The sequence below is a fragment of the Salvelinus alpinus genome, chromosome 1 (assembly GCF_045679555.1).
Source record: "Salvelinus alpinus chromosome 1, SLU_Salpinus.1, whole genome shotgun sequence".
Classification (NCBI taxonomy): Eukaryota; Metazoa; Chordata; class Actinopteri; order Salmoniformes; family Salmonidae; genus Salvelinus; species Salvelinus alpinus.
Window position 1 is genome coordinate 118,545,092 of NC_092086.1, and position 20,585 is coordinate 118,565,676.

The 20,585-nt window shown below is 41.9% G+C and overlaps 1 protein-coding gene across 1 annotated transcript in view; it reads left to right on the forward strand.

Moving 5' to 3' along the window:
- LOC139539699 (lysophosphatidic acid receptor 1) overlaps positions 1 to 18,536 on the forward strand; it is a 118,954-nt gene extending 100,418 nt beyond the window's left edge. The window contains exon 3 of the mRNA XM_071342886.1: positions 14,201 to 18,536. Within this exon, the coding sequence (XP_071198987.1) occupies positions 14,201 to 14,508 (308 nt within the window). The 3' untranslated portion in view covers positions 14,509 to 18,536. The remainder of the gene's footprint in view (positions 1 to 14,200) is intronic.
- The last annotated feature ends 2,049 nt before the right edge of the window (positions 18,537 to 20,585 follow it).

Genomic DNA, 20,585 nt, shown 5'->3' on the forward strand with positions numbered 1-20,585 from the left:
GTACACTACCCTATGTGTCCTGGTCAACAGTAGTACACTACCCTATGGGTCCTGGTCAACAGTAGTACACTACCCTATGGGTCCTGGTCAACAGTAATACACTACCCTATGGGTCCTGGTCAACAGTAGTACTTTACCCTATGGGTCCTGGTCAACAGTAGTACTTTACCCTATGGGTCCTGGTCAACAGTAGTACACTACCCTATGGGTCTTGGTCAACAGTAGCACTTTACCCTATGGGTCCTGGTCTACAGTAGTACACTACCCTATGGGTCCTGGTCAACAGTAGTACACTACCCTATGGGTCCTGGTCAACAGTAGTACACTACCCTATGGGTCCTGGTCAACAGTAGTACTTTACCCTATGGGTCCTGGTCAACAGTAGTACACTACCCTATGGGTCTTGGTCAACAGTAGCACTTTACCCTATGGGTCCTGGTCAACAGTATTACACTACCCTATGGGTCCTGGTCAACAGTAGTACACTACCCTATGGGTCCTGGTCTACAGTAGTACACTACCCTATGGGTCCTGGTCAACAGTAGTACACTACCCTATGGGTCCTGGTCAACAGTAGTACACTACCCTATGGGTCCTGGTCAACAGTAGTACTTTACCCTATGGGTCCTGGTCAACAGTAGTACTTTACCCTATGGGTCCTGGTCAACAGTAGAACACAACTTTATTAGCAACTGGGCCCCAGCTTTAGCATGGCCATTTAGCCAGGTAGCCTAGTGGTTAGAGTGTAGAGGTGGCAGGTAGTCTAGTGGTTAGAGTGTAGAGGTGGCAGGTAGCCTAGTGGTTAGAGTGTAGAGGTGGCAGGTAGCCTAGTGGTTAGAGTGTAGATGTGACAGGTAGTCTAGTGGTTAGAGTGTAGAGGTGGCAGGTAGCCTAGTGGTTAGAGTGTAGATGTGACAGGTAGCCTAGTGGTTAGAGTGTAGAGGTGGCAGGTAGTCTAGTGGTTAGAGTGTAGAGGCGGCAGGTAGCCTAGTGGTTAGAGTGTGGAGGTGGCAGGTAGCCTAGTGGTTAGAGTGTAGAGGTGGCAGGTAGCAGGTAGTCTAGTGGTTAGAGTGTAGAGGTGGCAGGTAGCCTAGTGGTTAGAGTGTAGATGTGACAGGTAGCCTAGTGGTTAGAGTGTAGAGGTGGCAGGTAGTCTAGTGGTTAGAGTGTAGAGGCGGCAGGTATTCTAGTGGTTAGAGTGTGGAGGCGGCAGGTAGCCTAGTGGTTAGAGTGTAGATGTGGCAGGTAGCCTAGTGGTTAGAGTGTAGAGGCGGCAGGTAGCCTAGTGGTTAGAGTGTAGAGGCGGCAGGTAGCCTAGTGGTTAGAGTGTAGAGGCGGCAGGTAGCCTAGTGGTTAGAGTGTAGAGGCGGCAGGTAGCCTAGTGGTTAGAGTGTAGAGGCGGCAAGGTAGCTTAGTGGTTAGAGTGTAGAGGCGGCAGGTAGCCTAGTGGTTAGAGTTTAGAGGCGGCAGGTAGCCTAGTGGTTAGAGTGTAGAGGCGGCAGGTAGCCTAGTGGTTAGAGTGTAGAGGTGGCAGGTAGCCTAGTGGTTAGAACGTTGGACTAGTAACTGAAAGGTTGCAAGATTGAATCCCCGAGCTGACAAGGTACAAATCTGTCGTTCTGCCCCTGAACAAGGCAGTTAACCCACTGTTCCTAGGCCGTCATTGTAAATAAGAATTTGTTCTTAACTGACTTGCCTAGTTAGCCAGGGTCATATTCAACTGGGCCCCAGCTTCTGCATGGCCATTTAGCCAGTGTCATTTCTAAATGAGAGCTATTAGGAAGTGATTGGTAGTGATGCTATTGATGATGATGATACTGATGATGATGACAGTGCTATTGATATTGCTAATGATGTTTTACCTGAATGTTATCTCAGCAGTGTTGCTGTTAGCCTGTTTGTAGAGGTGATGTTTTACCTGAGTGTTATCTCAGCAGTGTTGCTGTTAGCCTGTTTGTAGAGGTGATGTTTTACCTGAGTGTTATCTCAGCAGTGTTGCTGTTAGCCTGTTTGTAGAGGTGATGTTTTACCTGCATGCTATCTCAGCAGTGTTGCTGTTAGCCTGTTTGTAGAGGTGATGTTTTACCTGAGTGTTATCTCAGCAGTGTTGCTGTTAGCCTGTTTGTAGAGGTGATGTTTTACCTGCATGCTATCTCAGCAGTGTTGCTGTTAGCCTGTTTGTAGAGGTGATGTTTTACCTGCATGCTATCTCAGCAGTGTTGCTGTTAGCCTGTTTGTAGAGGTGATGTTTTACCTGAGTGTTATCTCAGCAGTGTTGCTGTTAGCCTGTTTGTAGAGGTGATGTTTTACCTGAGTGTTATCTCAGCAGTGTTGCTGTTAGCCTGTTTGTAGAGGTGATGTTTTACCTGAGTGTTATCTCAGCAGTGTTGCTGTTAGCCTGTTTGTAGAGGTGATGTTTTACCTGAATGTTATCTCAGCAGTGTTGCTGTTAGCCTGTTTGTAGAGGTGATGTTTTACCTGAATGTTATCTCAGCAGTGTTGCTGTTAGCCTGCCTGTTTGTAGAGGTGATGTTTTACCTGAATGTTATCTCAGCAGTGTTGCTGTTAGCCTGTTTGTAGAGGTGATGTTTTACCTGCATGCTATCTCAGCAGTGTTGATGTTAGCCTGTTTGTAGAGGTGATGTTTTACCTGCATGCTATCTCAGCAGTGTTGCTGTTAGCCTGTTTGTAGGGGTGATGTTTTACCTGAATGTTATCTCAGCAGTGTTGCTGTTAGCCTGTTTGTAGAGGTGATGTTTTACCTGAATGTTATCTCAGCAGTGTTGCTGTTAGCCTGTTTATAGAGGTGATGTTTTACCTGAATGTTATCTCAGCAGTGTTGCTGTTAGCCTGTTTGTAGAGGTGATGTTTTACCTTAATGTTATCTCAGCAGTGTTGCTGTTAGCCTGTTTGTAGAGGTGATGTTTTACCTGAATGTTATCTCAGCAGTGTTGCTGTTAGCCTGTTTGTAGAGGTGATGTTTTACCTGAATGTTATCTCAGCAGTGTTGCTGTTAGCCTGTTTGTAGAGGTGATGTTTTACCTGAATGTTATCTCAGCAGTGTTGCTGTTAGCCTGTTTGTAGGGGTGATGTTTTACCTGAATGTTATCTCAGCAGTGTTGCTGTTAGCCTGCCTGTTTGTAGAGGTGATGTTTTACCTGCATGTTATCTCAGCAGTGTTGCTGTTAGCCTGTTTGTAGGGGTGATGTTTTACATGAATGTTATCTCAGCAGTGTTGCTGTTAGCCTGTTTGTAGGGGTGATGTTTTACCTTAATGTTATCTCAGCAGTGTTGATGTTAGCCTGCCTGTTTGTAGAGGTGATGTTTTACCTTAATGTTATCTCAGCAGTGTTGCTGTTAGCCTGTTTGTAGAGGTGATGTTTTACCTGAATGTTATCTCAGCAGTGTTTCTGTTAGCCTGTTTGTAGAGGTGATGTTTTACCTGAATGTTATCTCAGCAGTGTTGCTGTTAGCCTTTTTGTAGGGGTGATGTTTTACCTGAATGTTATCTCAGCAGTGTTGCTGTTAGCCTGTTTATAGAGGTGATGTTTTACCTGAATGTTATCTCAGCAGTGTTGCTGTTAGCCTGTTTGTAGGGGTGATGTTTTACCTGCATGTTATCTCAGCAGTGTTGCTGTTAGCCTGTTTGTAGAGGTGATGTTTTACCTGAATGTTATCTCAGCAGTGTTGCTGTTAGCCTGTTTGTAGAGGTGATGTTTTACCTGAATGTTATCTCAGCAGTGTTGCTGTTAGCCTGTTTGTAGAGGTGATGTTTTACCTGAATGTTATCTCAGCAGTGTTGCTGTTAGCCTGTTTGTAGAGGTGATGTTTTACCTGAATGTTATCTCAGCAGTGTTGCTGTTAGCCTGTTTGTAGAGGTGATGTTTTACCTGAATGTTATCTCAGCAGTGTTGCTGTTAGCCTGTTTGTAGGGGTGATGTTTTACCTGAATGTTATCTCAGCAGTGTTGCTGTTAGCCTGTTTGTAGAGGTGATGTTTTACCTGAATGTTATCTCAGCAGTGTTGCTGTTAGCCTGTTTGTAGAGGTGATGTTTTACCTGAATGTTATCTCAGCAGTGTTGCTGTTAGCCTGTTTATAGAGGTGATGTTTTACCTGAATGTTATCTCAGCAGTGTTGCTGTTAGCCTGTTTGTAGAGGTGATGTTTTACCTGCATGTTATCTCAGCAGTGTTGCTGTTAGCCTGTTTGTAGAGGTGATGTTTTACCTGAATGTTATCTCAGCAGTGTTGCTGTTAGCCTGCCTGTTTGTAGAGGTGATGTTTTACCTGAATGTTATCTCAGCAGTGTTGCTGTTAGCCTGTTTGTAGAGGTGATGTTTTACCTGCATGCTATCTCAGCAGTGTTGCTGTTAGCCTGTTTGTAGGGGTGATGTTTTACCTGAATGTTATCTCAGCAGTGTTGCTGTTAGCCTGTTTATAGAGGTGATGTTTTACCTGAATGTTATCTCAGCAGTGTTGCTGTTAGCCTGTTTGTAGAGGTGATGTTTTACCTGCATGTTATCTCAGCAGTGTTGCTGTTAGCCTGTTTGTAGAGGTGATGTTTTACCTGAATGTTATCTCAGCAGTGTTGCTGTTAGCCTGTTTGTAGAGGTGATGTTTTACCTGAATGTTATCTCAGCAGTGTTGCTGTTAGCCTGTTTGTAGAGGTGATGTTTTACCTGAATGTTATCTCAGCAGTGTTGCTGTTAGCCTGTTTGTAGAGGTGATGTTTTACCTGAATGTTATCTCAGCAGTGTTGCTGTTAGCCTGTTTGTAGGGGTGATGTTTTACCTGAATGTTATCTCAGCAGTGTTGCTGTTAGCCTGCCTGTTTGTAGAGGTGATGTTTTACCTGCATGTTATCTCAGCAGTGTTGCTGTTAGCCTGTTTGTAGAGGTGATGTTTTACCTGAATGTTATCTCAGCAGTGTTGCTGTTAGCCTGTTTGTAGAGGTGATGTTTTACCTGCATGTTATCTCAGCAGTGTTGCTGTTAGCCTGTTTGTAGAGGTGATGTTTTACCTGAATGTTATCTCAGCAGTGTTGCTGTTAGCCTGCCTGTTTGTAGAGGTGATGTTTTACCTGAATGTTATCTCAGCAGTGTTGCTGTTAGCCTGTTTGTAGAGGTGATGTTTTACCTGAATGTTATCTCAGCAGTGTTGCTGTTAGCCTGTTTGTAGAGGTGATGTTTTACCTGAATGTTATCTCAGCAGTGTTGCTGTTAGCCTGCCTGTTTGTAGGGGTGATGTTTTACCTGAATGTTATCTCAGCAGTGTTGATGTTAGCCTGTTTGTAGAGGTGATGTTTTACCTGAATGTTATCTCAGCAGTGTTGCTGTTAGCCTGTTTGTAGAGGTGATGTTTTACCTGAATGTTATCTCAGCAGTGTTGCTGTTAGCCTGCCTGTTTGTAGGGGTGATGTTTTACCTGAATGTTATCTCAGCAGTGTTGCTGTTAGCCTGTTTGTAGAGGTGATGTTTTACCTGAATGTTATCTCAGCAGTGTTGCTGTTAGCCTGCCTGTTTGTAGGGGTGATGTTTTACCTGAATGTTATCTCAGCAGTGTTGATGTTAGCCTGTTTGTAGAGGTGATGTTTTACCTGAATGTTATCTCAGCAGTGTTGCTGTTAGCCTGCCTGTTTGTAGGGGTGATGTTTTACCTGAATGTTATCTCAGCAGTGTTGCTGTTAGCCTGTTTGTAGAGGTGATGTTTTACCTGAATGTTATCTCAGCAGTGTTGCTGTTAGCCTGTTTGTAGAGGTGATGTTTTACCTGAATGTTATCTCAGCAGTGTTGCTGTTAGCCTGTTTGTAGAGGTGATGTTTTACCTGCATGTTATCTCAGCAGTGTTTCTGTTAGCCTGTTTGTAGAGGTGATGTTTTACCTGAATGTTATCTCAGCAGTGTTGCTGTTAGCCTGTTTGTAGAGGTGATGTTTTACCTGAATGTTATCTCAGCAGTGTTTCTGTTAGCCTGTTTGTAGAGGTGATGTTTTACCTGAGTGTTATCTCAGCAGTGTTGCTGTTAGCCTGTTTGTAGAGGTGATGTTTTACCTGAATGTTATCTCAGCAGTGTTGCTGTTAGCCTGTTTGTAGAGGTGATGTTTTACCTGAATGTTATCTCAGCAGTGTTGCTGTTAGCCTGTTTGTAGAGGTGATGTTTTACCTGAATGTTATCTCAGCAGTGTTGCTGTTAGCCTGCCTGTTTGTAGAGGTGATGTTTTACCTGAATGTTATCTCAGCAGTGTTGCTGTTAGCCTGCCTGTTTGTAGAGGTGATGTTTTACCTGCATGCTATCTCAGCAGTGTTGATGTTAGCCTGTTTGTAGAGGTGATGTTTTACCTGCATGCTATCTCAGCAGTGTTGATGTTAGCCTGTTTATAGAGGTGATGTTTTACCTGAATGTTATCTCAGCAGTGTTGCTGTTAGCCTGTTTGTAGGGGTGATGTTTTACCTGAATGTTATCTCAGCAGTGTTGCTGTTAGCCTGTTTGTAGAGGTGATGTTTTACCTGAATGTTATCTCAGCAGTGTTGATGTTAGCCTGTTTGTAGGGGTGATGTTTTACCTGAGTGTTATCTCAGCAGTGTTGCTGTTAGCCTGTTTGTAGAGGTGATGTTTTACCTGAATGTTATCTCAGCAGTGTTGCTGTTAGCCTGCCTGTTTGTAGGGGTGATGTTTTACCTGAATGTTATCTCAGCAGTGTTGCTGTTAGCCTGTTTGTAGAGGTGATGTTTTACCTGAATGTTATCTCAGCAGTGTTGCTGTTAGCCTGTTTGTAGGGGTGATGTTTTACCTGAATGTTATCTCAGCAGTGTTGCTGTTAGCCTGTTTATAGAGGTGATGTTTTACCTGAATGTTATCTCAGCAGTGTTGCTGTTAGCCTGTTTGTAGAGGTGATGTTTTACCTTAATGTTATCTCAGCAGTGTTGCTGTTAGCCTGCCTGTTTGTAGAGGTGATGTTTTACCTGAATGTTATCTCAGCAGTGTTGCTGTTAGCCTGTTTGTAGAGGTGATGTTTTACCTGAATGTTATCTCAGCAGTGTTGCTGTTAGCCTGTTTGTAGGGGTGATGTTTTACCTGAATGTTATCTCAGCAGTGTTGATGTTAGCCTGTTTGTAGAGGTGATGTTTTACCTGAATGTTATCTCAGCAGTGTTGCTGTTAGCCTGTTTGTAGGGGTGATGTTTTACCTGAATGTTATCTCAGCAGTGTTGATGTTAGCCTGTTTGTAGAGGTGATGTTTTACCTGAATGTTATCTCAGCAGTGTTGCTGTTAGCCTGTTTGTAGAGGTGATGTTTTACCTGAATGTTATCTCAGCAGTGTTGCTGTTAGCCTGTTTGTAGAGGTGATGTTTTACCTGAATGTTATCTCAGCAGTGTTGCTGTTAGCCTGTTTGTAGAGGTGATGTTTTACCTGAATGTTATCTCAGCAGTGTTGCTGTTAGCCTGTTTGTAGAGGTGATGTTTTACCTGAATGTTATCTCAGCAGTGTTGCTGTTAGCCTGTTTGTAGGGGTGATGTTTTACCTGAATGTTATCTCAGCAGTGTTGCTGTTAGCCTGTTTGTAGAGGTGATGTTTTACCTTAATGTTATCTCAGCAGTGTTGCTGTTAGCCTGTTTGTAGAGGTGATGTTTTACCTGAATGTTATCTCAGCAGTGTTGCTGTTAGCCTGTTTGTAGAGGTGATGTTTTACCTGAATGTTATCTCAGCAGTGTTGCTGTTAGCCTGCCTGTTTGTAGAGGTGATGTTTTACCTGCATGTTATCTCAGCAGTGTTGATGTTAGCCTGCCTGTTTGTAGGGGTGATGTTTTACCTGAATGTTATCTCAGCAGTGTTGCTGTTAGCCTGCCTGTTTGTAGAGGTGATGTTTTACCTGCATGTTATCTCAGCAGTGTTGCTGTTAGCCTGTTTGTAGGGGTGATGTTTTACATGAATGTTATCTCAGCAGTGTTGATGTTAGCCTGTTTGTAGAGGTGATGTTTTACCTGCATGTTATCTCAGCAGTGTTGCTGTTAGCCTGTTTGTAGAGGTGATGTTTTACCTGAATGTTATCTCAGCAGTGTTGCTGTTAGCCTGTTTGTAGGGGTGATGTTTTACCTGAATGTTATCTCAGCAGTGTTGCTGTTAGCCTGTTTGTAGAGGTGATGTTTTACCTGAATGTTATCTCAGCAGTGTTGATGTTAGCCTGCCTGTTTGTAGAGGTGATGTTTTACATGAATGTTATCTCAGCAGTGTTGCTGTTAGCCTGTTTGTAGAGGTGATGTTTTACCTGAATGTTATCTCAGCAGTGTTGCTGTTAGCCTGTTTGTAGAGGTGATGTTTTACCTGAATGTTATCTCAGCAGTGTTGCTGTTAGCCTTTTTGTAGGGGTGATGTTTTACCTGAATGTTATCTCAGCAGTGTTGCTGTTAGCCTTTTTGTAGGGGTGATGTTTTACCTGAATGTTATCTCAGCAGTGTTGCTGTTAGCCTGTTTGTAGAGGTGATGTTTTACCTGAATGTTATCTCAGCAGTGTTGCTGTTAGCCTGTTTGTAGAGGTGATGTTTTACCTTAATGTTATCTCAGCAGTGTTGCTGTTAGCCTGTTTGTAGAGGTGATGTTTTACCTGAATGCTATCTCAGCAGTGTTGCTGTTAGCCTGTTTGTAGAGGTGATGTTTTACCTGAATGTTATCTCAGCAGTGTTGCTGTTAGCCTGTTTGTAGGGGTGATGTTTTACCTGAATGTTATCTCAGCAGTGTTGCTGTTAGCCTGTTTGTAGGGGTGATGTTTTACCTTAATGTTATCTCAGCTGTGTTGCTGTTAGCCTGTTTGTAGGGGTGATGTTTTACCTGCATGTTATCTCAGCAGTGTTTCTGTTAGCCTGTTTTTTAGGGGTGATGTTTTACCTTAATGTTATCTCAGCTGTGTTGCTGTTAGCCTGTTTGTAGGGGTGATGTTTTACCTGCATGTTATCTCAGCAGTGTTGCTGTTAGCCTGTTTGTAGAGGTGATGTTTTACCTGCATGTTATCTCAGCAGTGTTTCTGTTAGCCTGTTTGTAGAGGTGATGTTTTACCTGAATGTTATCTCAGCAGTGTTGCTGTTAGCCTGTTTGTAGAGGTGATGTTTTACCTGAATGTTATCTCAGCAGTGTTGCTGTTAGCCTGTTTGTAGGGGTGATGTTTTACCTGAATGTTATCTCAGCAGTGTTGCTGTTAGCCTGTTTGTAGGGGTGATGTTTTACCTGAATGTTATCTCAGCAGTGTTGCTGTTAGCCTGTTTGTAGAGGTGATGTTTTACCTTAATGTTATCTCAGCAGTGTTGCTGTTAGCCTGTTTGTAGAGGTGATGTTTTACCTGAATGTTATCTCAGCAGTGTTGCTGTTAGCCTGTTTGTAGGGGTGATGTTTTACCTGCATGTTATCTCAGCAGTGTTGATGTTAGCCTGTTTGTAGAGGTGATGTTTTACCTGCATGTTATCTCAGCAGTGTTGCTGTTAGCCTGTTTGTAGGGGTGATGTTTTACCTGCATGTTATCTCAGCAGTGTTGCTGTTAGCCTGTTTGTAGAGGTGATGTTTTACCTGAATGTTATCTCAGCAGTGTTGCTGTTAGCCTGTTTGTAGGGGTGATGTTTTACCTGAATGTTATCTCAGCAGTGTTGCTGTTAGCCTGTTTGTAGGGGTGATGTTTTACCTGAATGTTATCTCAGCAGTGTTGCTGTTAGCCTGTTTGTAGAGGTGATGTTTTACCTGCATGTTATCTCAGCAGTGTTGCTGTTAGCCTGTTTGTAGGGGTGATGTTTTACCTGCATGTTATCTCAGCAGTGTTTCTGTTAGCCTGTTTGTAGGGGTGATGTTTTACCTTAATGTTATCTCAGCTGTGTTGCTGTTAGCCTGTTTGTAGGGGTGATGTTTTACCTGAATGTTATCTCAGCAGTGTTGCTGTTAGCCTGTTTGTAGAGGTGATGTTTTACCTGAGTGTTATCTCAGCAGTGTTGCTGTTAGCCTGTTTGTAGGGGTGATGTTTTACCTGAGTGTTATCTCAGCAGTGTTGCTGTTAGCCTGTTTGTAGGGGTGATGTTTTACCTGAGTGTTATCTCAGCAGTGTTGCTGTTAGCCTGTTTGTAGAGGTGATGTTTTACCTGAGTGTTATCTCAGCAGTGTTGCTGTTAGCCTGTTTGTAGAGGTGATGTTTTACCTGCATGTTATCTCAGCAGTGTTGCTGTTAGCCTGCCTGTTTGTAGGGGTGATGGGTTCTTTTCTCTGAGAATTTTTAGTTTTTAAATACTCTATCTTCCTCTAGGGTGTGTTAGGGTTGTGTTGTGTTTTAAATAGTCTCTGTTCATCCCTGTCGTCTGTTAGAAATTAGCTCCCATCCTTTTCCCACGACATCGCCGGAACCAGTATTTTTAAAAGGAGAAGAGCTCTCTCTCTCTCTTATATATATATATATATATATATATACAACCCACAGCTCAGAGGCTGTCCGGAACATCAGCCCTTCTGCCCTTAAATTCTATATTTATTTACAGATAGAATCTCCCCTCGGGGGAACACGGCATAAAGCACCAGTTTTCCAGGAGGAAATTAAACGTTCTTTTCTAAAGCACAGAGATGAAGTTCTGTTTCAAACACATTGCTTTTCTATTTCCCTGCTGTAAGTTGCTGTTCTCCATGGGAGAACCCTTTGAAAAACCCTGTTGGGTTACAAATCAAAGGGACAACCCTGTTGGGTTCCATCTAGAACCAGTTCCACAGAGCCCGTTTGTAACTAGCTCTGCTCTCTAACAGATTGTAAAGACGATCTAACTCCTCTCTCTCTCTCTCTCTCTCTCTCTCTCTTTGCATAACTGAGACATGAGATAGAGCCTGGCCAGGCCCGCTGAGCAGCTGCACACAGAATAAAAAACAGCAGAGAAAAGCTTTCACAAAATATCTGCTCTTTTACAAAATCCCATCTGGAGTCTGAATATTTATATATATTTTTTTTAACAAGGATTTTCAGCAGCAAAACATGGATAGCGTAAATCATAGACTGTCTTTGTTAATAATGGATATAATCAGAACGACATGTTGATAAAACTACAATTGTAGATGTGTAAATGTTGTTGCTGTGTTTCACACTCTGGCAGCCACTCTGTGAAGCCCTGTGAAGGAAGGTCAGGGGCCTGTTGTTGCTGTGTTTCACACTCTGGCAGCCACTCTGTGAAGCCCTGTGAAGGAAGGTCAGGGGCCTGTTGTTGTCTTCAGACAGAGATAAGAGCAGGATAATATTGAGTTTGAGACAACAAGGAGATGACTTAGCAGAAAGCTACTAACTATCTATGAGTCTCCTAAATGGCTCCTAAAAGAACCCTATTCCCTTTATAGTGCACTACTTTAGACAAGGGCCCTATGGGGAATGGCACCCTATTCCCTTTATAGTGCGCTACTTTTGACTAGAGCCCTATGAGTCTAGAGCGTGCCATTTGGGACGAACACTATGTTAGTGAAAACACAGACATATAGATACACTGGCTCCTCATGACAAGTTCTGGAAGGTTGTTTATCAGGCCTGCCGTTACTGCACTTGGAGTACAAGGTTGGAAACTACAAGGTTAAGTCTGTGGAAGAAAAGTGGTCAGAGAAAGTAGTGTTTAGTATGTTAGGTTAATTACATATCTATACCGTAGTATAGACATACTGTGTGTTCCCTGTTTCCCAAAAGAATAATCATGTCCCTTAAAGAGAGGAGATTTGAAACTCAGACACAGTTCTATTATACCTACTGAGTCATTCATATAGTTGTATTATATTTACTGAGTCATTCATATAGTTGTATTATACCTACTGAGTCATTCATATAGTTGTATTATATTTACTGAGTCATTCATATAGTTGTATTATAACTACTGAGTCATTCATATAGTTGTATTATATTTACTGAGTCATTCATATAGTTGTATTATATTTACTGAGTCATTCATATAGTTGTATTATATTTACTGAGTCATTCATATAGTTGTATTATATTTACTGAGTCATTCATATAGTTGTATTATATCTACTGAGTCATTCATATAGTTCTATTATACCTACTGAGTCATTCATATAGTTCTATTATACCTACTGAGTCATTCATATAGTTGTATTATATTTACTGAGTCATTCATATAGTTCTATTATACCTACTGAGTCATTCATATAGTTCTATTATACCTACTGAGTCATTCATATAGTTCTATTATACCTACTGAGTCATTCATATAGTTCTATTATACCTACTGAGTCATTCATATAGTTGTATTATACCTACTGAGTCATTCATATAGTTGTATTATACCTACTGAGTCATTCATATAGTTGTATTATACCTACTGAGTCATTTATATAGTTGTATTATACCTACTGAGTCATTCATATAGTTGTATTATATTTACTGAGTCATTCATATAGTTCTATTATACCTACTGAGTCATTCATATAGTTCATTTATACCTACTGAGTCATTCATATAGTTCTATTATACCTACTGAGTCATTCATATAGTTGTATTATATTTACTGAGTCATTCATATAGTTGTATTATATTTCCTGAGTCATTCATATAGTTGTATTATATCTACTGAGTCATTCATATAGTTCTATTATACCTACTGAGTCATTCATATAGTTCTATTATACCTACTGAGTCATTCATATAGTTCTATTATACCTACTGAGTCATTCATATAGTTGTATTATATCTACTGAGTCATTCATATAGTTGTATTATATCTACTGAGTCATTCATATAGTTGTCTTATACCTACTGAGTCATTCATATAGTTGTATTATACCTACTGAGTCATTCAATTAAAACTTTTTTTGAGGGTGAGTCTGTCAGACTGTTTTCTGGCCTTAGTGAGCAGTCCCATTCTCTGATCAATCCATCCTCACTGAGCAGTCCCATTCTCTGATCAATCCATCCTCACTGAGCAGTCCCATTCTCTGATCAATCCATCCTCACTGAGCAGTCCCATTCTCTGATCAATCCATCCTCACTGAGCAGTCCCATTCTCTGATCAATCCATCCTCACTGAGCAGTCCCATTCTCTGATCAATCCATCCTCACTGAGCAGTCCCATTCTCTGATCAATCCATCCTCACTGAGCAGTCCCATTCTCTGATCAATCCATCCTCACTGAGCAGTCCCATTCTCTGATCAATCCATCCTCACTGAGCAGTCCCATTCTCTGATCAATCCATCCTCACTGAGCAGTCCCATTCTCTGATCAATCCATCCTCACTGAGCAGTCCCTTTCTCTAACCAGCCAATCCTAACTGAGCAGTCATTAATTAAGACATTATTAAGGAGACCCCTAACCAGCAAGCCAAATACAAAGACATTAATTAAGGAGACCCTAACCAGCAAGCCAAATACAAAGACGTTAATTAAGGAGACCCTAACCAGCAAGCCAAATACAAAGACGTTAACTAAGGATACCCCTAACCAGCAAGCCAAATACAAAGACGTTAATTAAGGAGACCCCTAACCAGCAAGCCAAATACAAAGACGTTAATTAAGGAAGACCCCTAACCAGCAAGCCAAATACAAAGACGTTAATTAAGGAGACCCCTAACCAGCAAGCCAAATACAAAGACGTTAATTAAGGAGACCCCTAACCAGCAAGCCAAATACAAAGACGTTAATTAAGGAGACCCCTAACCAGCAAGCCAAATACAAAGACGTTAATTAAGGAGACCCTAACCAGCAAGCCAAATACAAAGACGTTAATTAAGGAGACCCCTAACCAGCAAGCCAAATACAAAGACGTTAATTAAGGAGACCCCTAACCAGCAAGCCAAATACAAAGACGTTAATTAAGGAGACCCCTAACCAGCAAGCCAAATACAAAGACGTTAATTGAGGAAGACCCCTAACCAGCAAGCCAAACTAGTGGAAAGATGCTATTGCTGTGCAAACTAATGTGGGCTTGTAGCTCAGTTGAATGCTGTTGCTTTAAGAACTGTAAATGTGAAGTGCACGTGCAAAGGTGTGTCAGTGTTACACAAGTTCTCGACAAGTTGCTAACATGTTGATCTGTCACTAAAATCAGTTATGATGCCCAGAACGTTTTGCCCATGACATATCCTGTTTCTATTGAGTCCTTTCTCAATATATAGAAAATAACATTGAAACTCTACTACATATATGTATGTCCTTATTTGATATTTCTGGCTTAAATGGAACCTTTTCTCTTCTCCTCCAGGTGCATTCATCGTCTGCTGGACTCCAGGCCTCGTTCTCCTCCTCCTCGATGTGTTCTGTGCCAACTGTAACGTCCTGGACTTTGAGAAGTTCTTCCTGCTTCTGGCTGAGTTCAACTCTGCTATGAACCCCATCATCTACAGCTACCGGGACAAGGAGATGAGCGCCACCTTCAAGCAGATCCTGTGCTGCCAGCGCCAGGAGAATGTTAACGGGACGGCAGCCGAGGGCTCCGACCGCTCAGCCTCCTCTATCAATCACACCGTGCTGAGTGGAGGGAAACAAAACAATGATCACTCAGTGGTCTGAGAGGAGGAGAGGAGGACAGGAGAGGGACTGGGGCTGGAGACAGGAGGAGAGGAGAGGGACTGGGCCTGGAGACAGGAGGAGAGGAGAGGGACTGGAGACAGGAGGACAGGAGAGGGACTGGAGACAGGAGGAGAGGAGAGGGACTGGGCCTGGAGACAGGAGGAGAGGAGAGGGACTGGAGACAGGAGGAGAGGAGAGGGACTGGGCCTGGAGACAGGAGGAGAGGAGAGGGACTGGGGCTGGAGACAGGAGGAGAGGAGAGGGACTGGAGACAGGAGGACAGGAGAGGGACTGGAGACAGGAGGAGAGGAGAGGGACTGGGGCTGGAGACAGGAGGAGAGGAGAGGGGCTGGAGCTGAAGACAGGAGGAGGGTAGAGGGACTGGGGCAGGAGCTAAGTGGGGCTGCAGCCAGGAGGCTGCAGTGTAGAGTAGAGCCAGGAGGCTGCAGTGTAGAGTAGAGCCAGGAGGCTGCAGTGTAGAGCCCATCCCAGGGGTGGCCAGGAGATGGGTGGGAGGAGGAGGGCAGGCAGAGGCCAAGGAGAGGGGTTGGAGATGGACTACAGGTCTAACATTACTATAAAGACCAGGGTGATGAACTATAAGGTCTAACAATACTATAAAGACCAGGGTGATGAACTATAAGGTCTAACAATACTATAAAGACCAGGGTGATGGACTATAAGGTCTAATGTTACTATAAAGACCAGGGTGATGAACTATAAGGTCTAACATTACTATAAAGACCAGGGTGATGAACTATAAGGTCTAACAATACTATAAAGACCAGGGTGATGGACTATAAGGTCTAATGTTACTATAAAGACCAGGGTGACAGAATGCAGAAGAGGAAGAAGCTAAGTCCGTCTTACTCTGAGGGTTGGAAACCGAGGGTAGAGGCGTCGCAAGACTCTGATAGGCTGTTAGTTATTTGTTTTCTATTTTGTAAAAAACAAAATGGTTGTTGTTGTTGATACCACATGAACTATTTAAAGACTAATCTATGAATATGTAAAGAACTGGCTAATGTATAACCCACCTCTTCCAATATATCACCTGCTCTCTATTTTCCCTCTCCTTCTTACTGAACGTCTTGCCTGACTTTGGTTTGTCTCAAAGGGCACCCTATTCCATATACAGTGCACTACTTTTTGACCAGTGCCCAGGGCCACCTAGTCCACTATATAGGGAATAGGGTGCCGTTTGGGACTCATCCATACAGAAGCTTGTGAACTTGAAAGATGAAGAATCTGTCCAGTGAATATTTCCACTAATCTCATCCTCACAGTGGCACAGAAACAAACCGTCCTGATTTCTAACAGCTTTCACTCCAGTACTTATCATTATAAACACATTACCACGTCATCGTACGCTATGAAGACGTACTGAATAGCTTTTACCCAAGTATTTTAGTACTTAGTGTGATTACAACACTTAGAATCTCTGTTAGTGTATTCTGTTGTTGAGCCAGACCACAGTGGAGCACTCTCTCTTTCAAAAGGTTTTAACATCACCAAGTAGGTTGTCTGATAAGATCTGGGTGTGTGTCCTAAATGGGCCCTGATCAAACTAGTGCCCTAAATAGGGAATCAAACTAGTGCCCTAGGGAGCAGGGTTCCATTTGGGATGTAGCCCCTGTTCATCATTTTAACTTTCTGTTCCCAAGTATGTTGATCTATTGACAGAAAGCTTGGGACCTGTTTTACCTAACTCAACCTAAAGCTCTGGCTGGATTCCACCCTTAGGATTACAGGTTAAAGCCTATGAATATCAAACACTAAAACACAAAGAATGTAGTTCCTAAGGAGAACCTGTTATAATCATTTTAACTTTAAAATTGGCTTTAAGCCATGTATGAATTCCAAGTATGACAGACCATTTGGGACCATTGATTTGACAGGTGGCGATCATGCTGTCTTCTGCAATGAAGCAGTTTTTGATCAACTTGCGTGTCGGCTGTCAAGTTAAGATATTGAACCTTCACGAAGTAAAGTGTCCCCGGCCACGTCGTGATGATGTATTTTGCATCACGTGAAGCTTTTTACATCATCATCCGGGGACGCTTGGCTTCTTGAAAAGTCCAATATCTTAACTTGACTGCCGACACGCAACACATTTTGAAACTGGAACTGTGGACTAATGGAGAAAAAAAAAATACAAAAATATATTTTTTTACTGAATTTTTTTCCTGTCTTTGTTCAGATAGCACATTTTTGACCAATCAGAAAGCATAAACATTCCAGACTTCAGGTACATACACTCTTGTCCTTGACGATGACCAAAGGAAATGCTTCTCAGTTAAATTGCCTACAAGGTTTATCAACAGTTAAGGTCCCCTATAGATGGTTTTATGTGCCTATAGGTTTATTTATGCTATTGATGCGAATGGGAAACTATAATGCAGCTGGATAACAAACATTTAATCAAGCAGCTTGTTGATCTAATAGTCTTACATGTAATGACAGATGTAAGAAAATAGTTGATAATGTCACACACGTTACATCATGTCTGTAATGTGTGTCTGTCCTATAAGCATCTGCAATATGGACACGTCCCTGTCTTCATAACCCATACGTTCATCCTGAGTGTGTACGAGACCGCCCCTGTCTTCCTAACCCATACGTTTATCCTGAGTGTGTACGAGACCGTCCCTGTCTTCATAACCCATACGTTCATCCTGAGTGTGTACGAGACCGTCCCTGTCTTCGTAACCCATACGTTCATCCTGAGTGTGTACGAGACCGTCCCTGTCTTCATAACCCATACGTTCATCCTGAGTGTGTACGAGACCGTCCCTGTCTTCGTAACCCATACGTTCATCCTGAGTGTGTACGAGACCGTCCCTGTCTTCATAACCCATACGTTCATCCTGAGTGTGTACGAGACCGTCCCTGTCTTCGTAACCCATACGTTCATCCTGAGTGTGTACGAGACCGTCCCTGTCTTCATAACCCATACGTTCATCCTGAGTGTGTACGAGACCGTCCCTGTCTTCGTAACCCATACGTTCATCCTGAGTGTGTACGAGACCGTCCCTGTCTTCATAACCCATACGTTCATCCTGAGTGTGTACGAGACCGTCCCTGTCTTCATAACCCATACGTTCATCCTGAGTGTGTACGAGACCGTCCCTGTCTTCCTAACCCATACGTTCATCCTGAGTGTGTACGAGACCGTCCCTGTCTTCATAACCCATACGTTCATCCTGAGTGTGTACGAGACCTCCCCTGTCTTCATAACCCATACGTTCATCCTGAGTGTGTACGAGACCGTCCCTGTCTTCATAACCCATACGTTCATCCTGAGTGTGTACGAGACCTCCCCTGTCTTCATAACCCATACGTTCATCCTGAGTGTGTACAAGACCGTCCATGCCTTCATAACCCATACGTTCATCCTGAGTGTGTACAAGACATACACAGTTCAAAAGTTTGGGGTCACTTAGAAATGTCCTTGTTTTTTAAAGAGAAGCTAATTTTTTGTCCATTAAAATAACATCAAATTACATTTACATTTTACATTTAAGTCATTTAGCAGACGCTCTTATCCAGAGCGACTTACAAATTGATGCATTCACCTTATGACATCCAGTGGAACGGATGAGAAATACAGTGTAGACATTGTATCAGAAATACATTGTATCAGAAATACAGTGTAGACATTGTTAATGTTGTAAATGACTATTGTAACTGGAAACGGCAGATTTTATTATGGAATATCTACATAGGTGTACAGAGGCCCATTATCAGCAACCATCACTCCTGTGATAATATAATAACGGGCCTCTGTACACCTATGTAGATTTCCAGATACAATAGTCATTTACAACATTAACAATGTCTACATTGTATTTCTGATCAATTTGATGTTATTTTAATGGACAGAAAAAATGTGCTTTCCTTTCAAAAACAAGGACATTTCTAAGTGACCCCAAACTTTTGAACAGCAGTGTACATACCCCCGAACCACCATTGACTGTAGCCATTCTCAAAACACGTGTTAGATATTAAACAAACTAAAATATGAAGAACCTGTGTATGTCTTTTCCTATATATACCATTGTACATACGTGTGTACGTATGACTGTTTGTATGTAAAAATATATATTCAAAGTTAATGAAGAAAGGGAATGTTTGTTGTTGGAAATTCTAACAGAACCATGTAATAACCAACGCTCTGTTTAAATCTGGGATTTGTCTTCTTTTTGCATTACGTTGATGACATTAAATTTGAGACCACAACTATTTTCTTCCTTCTAAAAGTATTTCCAGAAACGTCTGGGAATCTGAAATCAAATGTCTATTCCATTACTACTAATCATCATGAATGGTTAAGATCTTCAAATAAAATACAGTTGGCATGGGGAACGTACCAAATGGCACCATATTCCCTGTATAGTGCACTACTTTTAAACAGGGCCCATAGAACTCTGCTCAAAAGTAGTGCACTATATAGGGAATATGGTGTCAATTCAGACACACACATACTTAATTAATCATAAGAAGTGGACTCATGCAGACAAGTGTTCCCATTCAGTCATACTATACCTGTAGGAGTCATACTATAACTGCAGGAGTCATACTATAACTGCAGGAGTCATACTATAACTGCAGGAGTCATACTATAACTGTAGGAGTCATACAATAACTGTAGGAGTCATACTATAACTGTAGGAGTCATACTATAACTGTAGGAGTCATACAATAACTGTAGGAGTCATACTATAACTGCAGGAGTCATACTATAACTGTAGGAGTCATACTATAACTGTAGGAGTCATACAATAACTGTAGGAGTCATACTATAACTGCAGGAGTCATACTATAACTGCAGGAGTCATACTATAACTGTAGGAGTCATACTATAACTGTAGGAGTCATACTATAACTGTAGGAGTCATACAATAACTGCAGGAGTCATACTATAACTGTAGGAGTCATACTATAACTGCAGGAGTCATACTATAACTGCAGGAGTCATACTATAACTGCAGGAGTCATACTATAACTGCGGGAGTCATACTATAACTGCGGGAGTCATACTATAACTGTGGGAGTCATACTATAACTGCGGGAGTCATATTATAACTGTGGGAGTCATACTATAACTGCAGGAGTCATATTATATCTATATAAGTCATACTATAACTGCAGGAGTCATACTATAACTGCAGGAGTCATACTATATCTATATGAGTCATGCTATAACTGTAGGAGTCATGCTATAACTGTAGGAGTCATGCTATACCTGTAGGAGTCATGCTATACCTGTAGGAGTCATACTATACCTGCAGGAGTCATACTATAACTGCAGGAGTCATACTATAACTGCAGGAGTCATACTATAACTGTAGGAGTCATACTATAACTGTAGGAGTCATACTATAACTGTAGGAGTCATACTATAACTGTAGGAGTCATACTATAACTGCAGGAGTCATACTATAACTGCAGGAGTCATACTATAACTGCAGGAGTCATACTATAACTGCAGGAGTCATACTATAACTGCAGGAGTCATACTATAACTGCAGGAGTCATACTATAACTGCAGGAGTCATACTATAACTGCAGGAGTCATACTATAACTGCAGGAGTCATACTATAACTGTAGGAGTCATACTATACCTGTAGGAGTCATACTATACCTGTAGGAGTCATACTATACCTGTAGGAGTCATACTATAACTGTAGGAGTCATACTATAACTGCAGGAGTCATACTATAACTGCAGGAGTCATACTATAACTGTAGGAGTCATACTATAACTGCGGGAGTCATACTATAACTGTAGGAGTCATACTATAACTGCAGGAGTCATATTATATCTATATAAGTCATACTATAACTGCAGGAGTCATACTATAACTGCAGGAGTCATACTATATCTATATGAGTCATGCTATAACTGTAGGAGTCATGCTATAACTGTAGGAGTCATGCTATACCTGCAGGAGTCATGCTATAACTGCAGGAGTCATGCTATAACTGCAGGAGTCATACTATAACTGCAGGAGTCATACTATAACTGTAGGAGTCATACTATAACTGTAGGAGTCATACTATAACTGTAGGAGTCA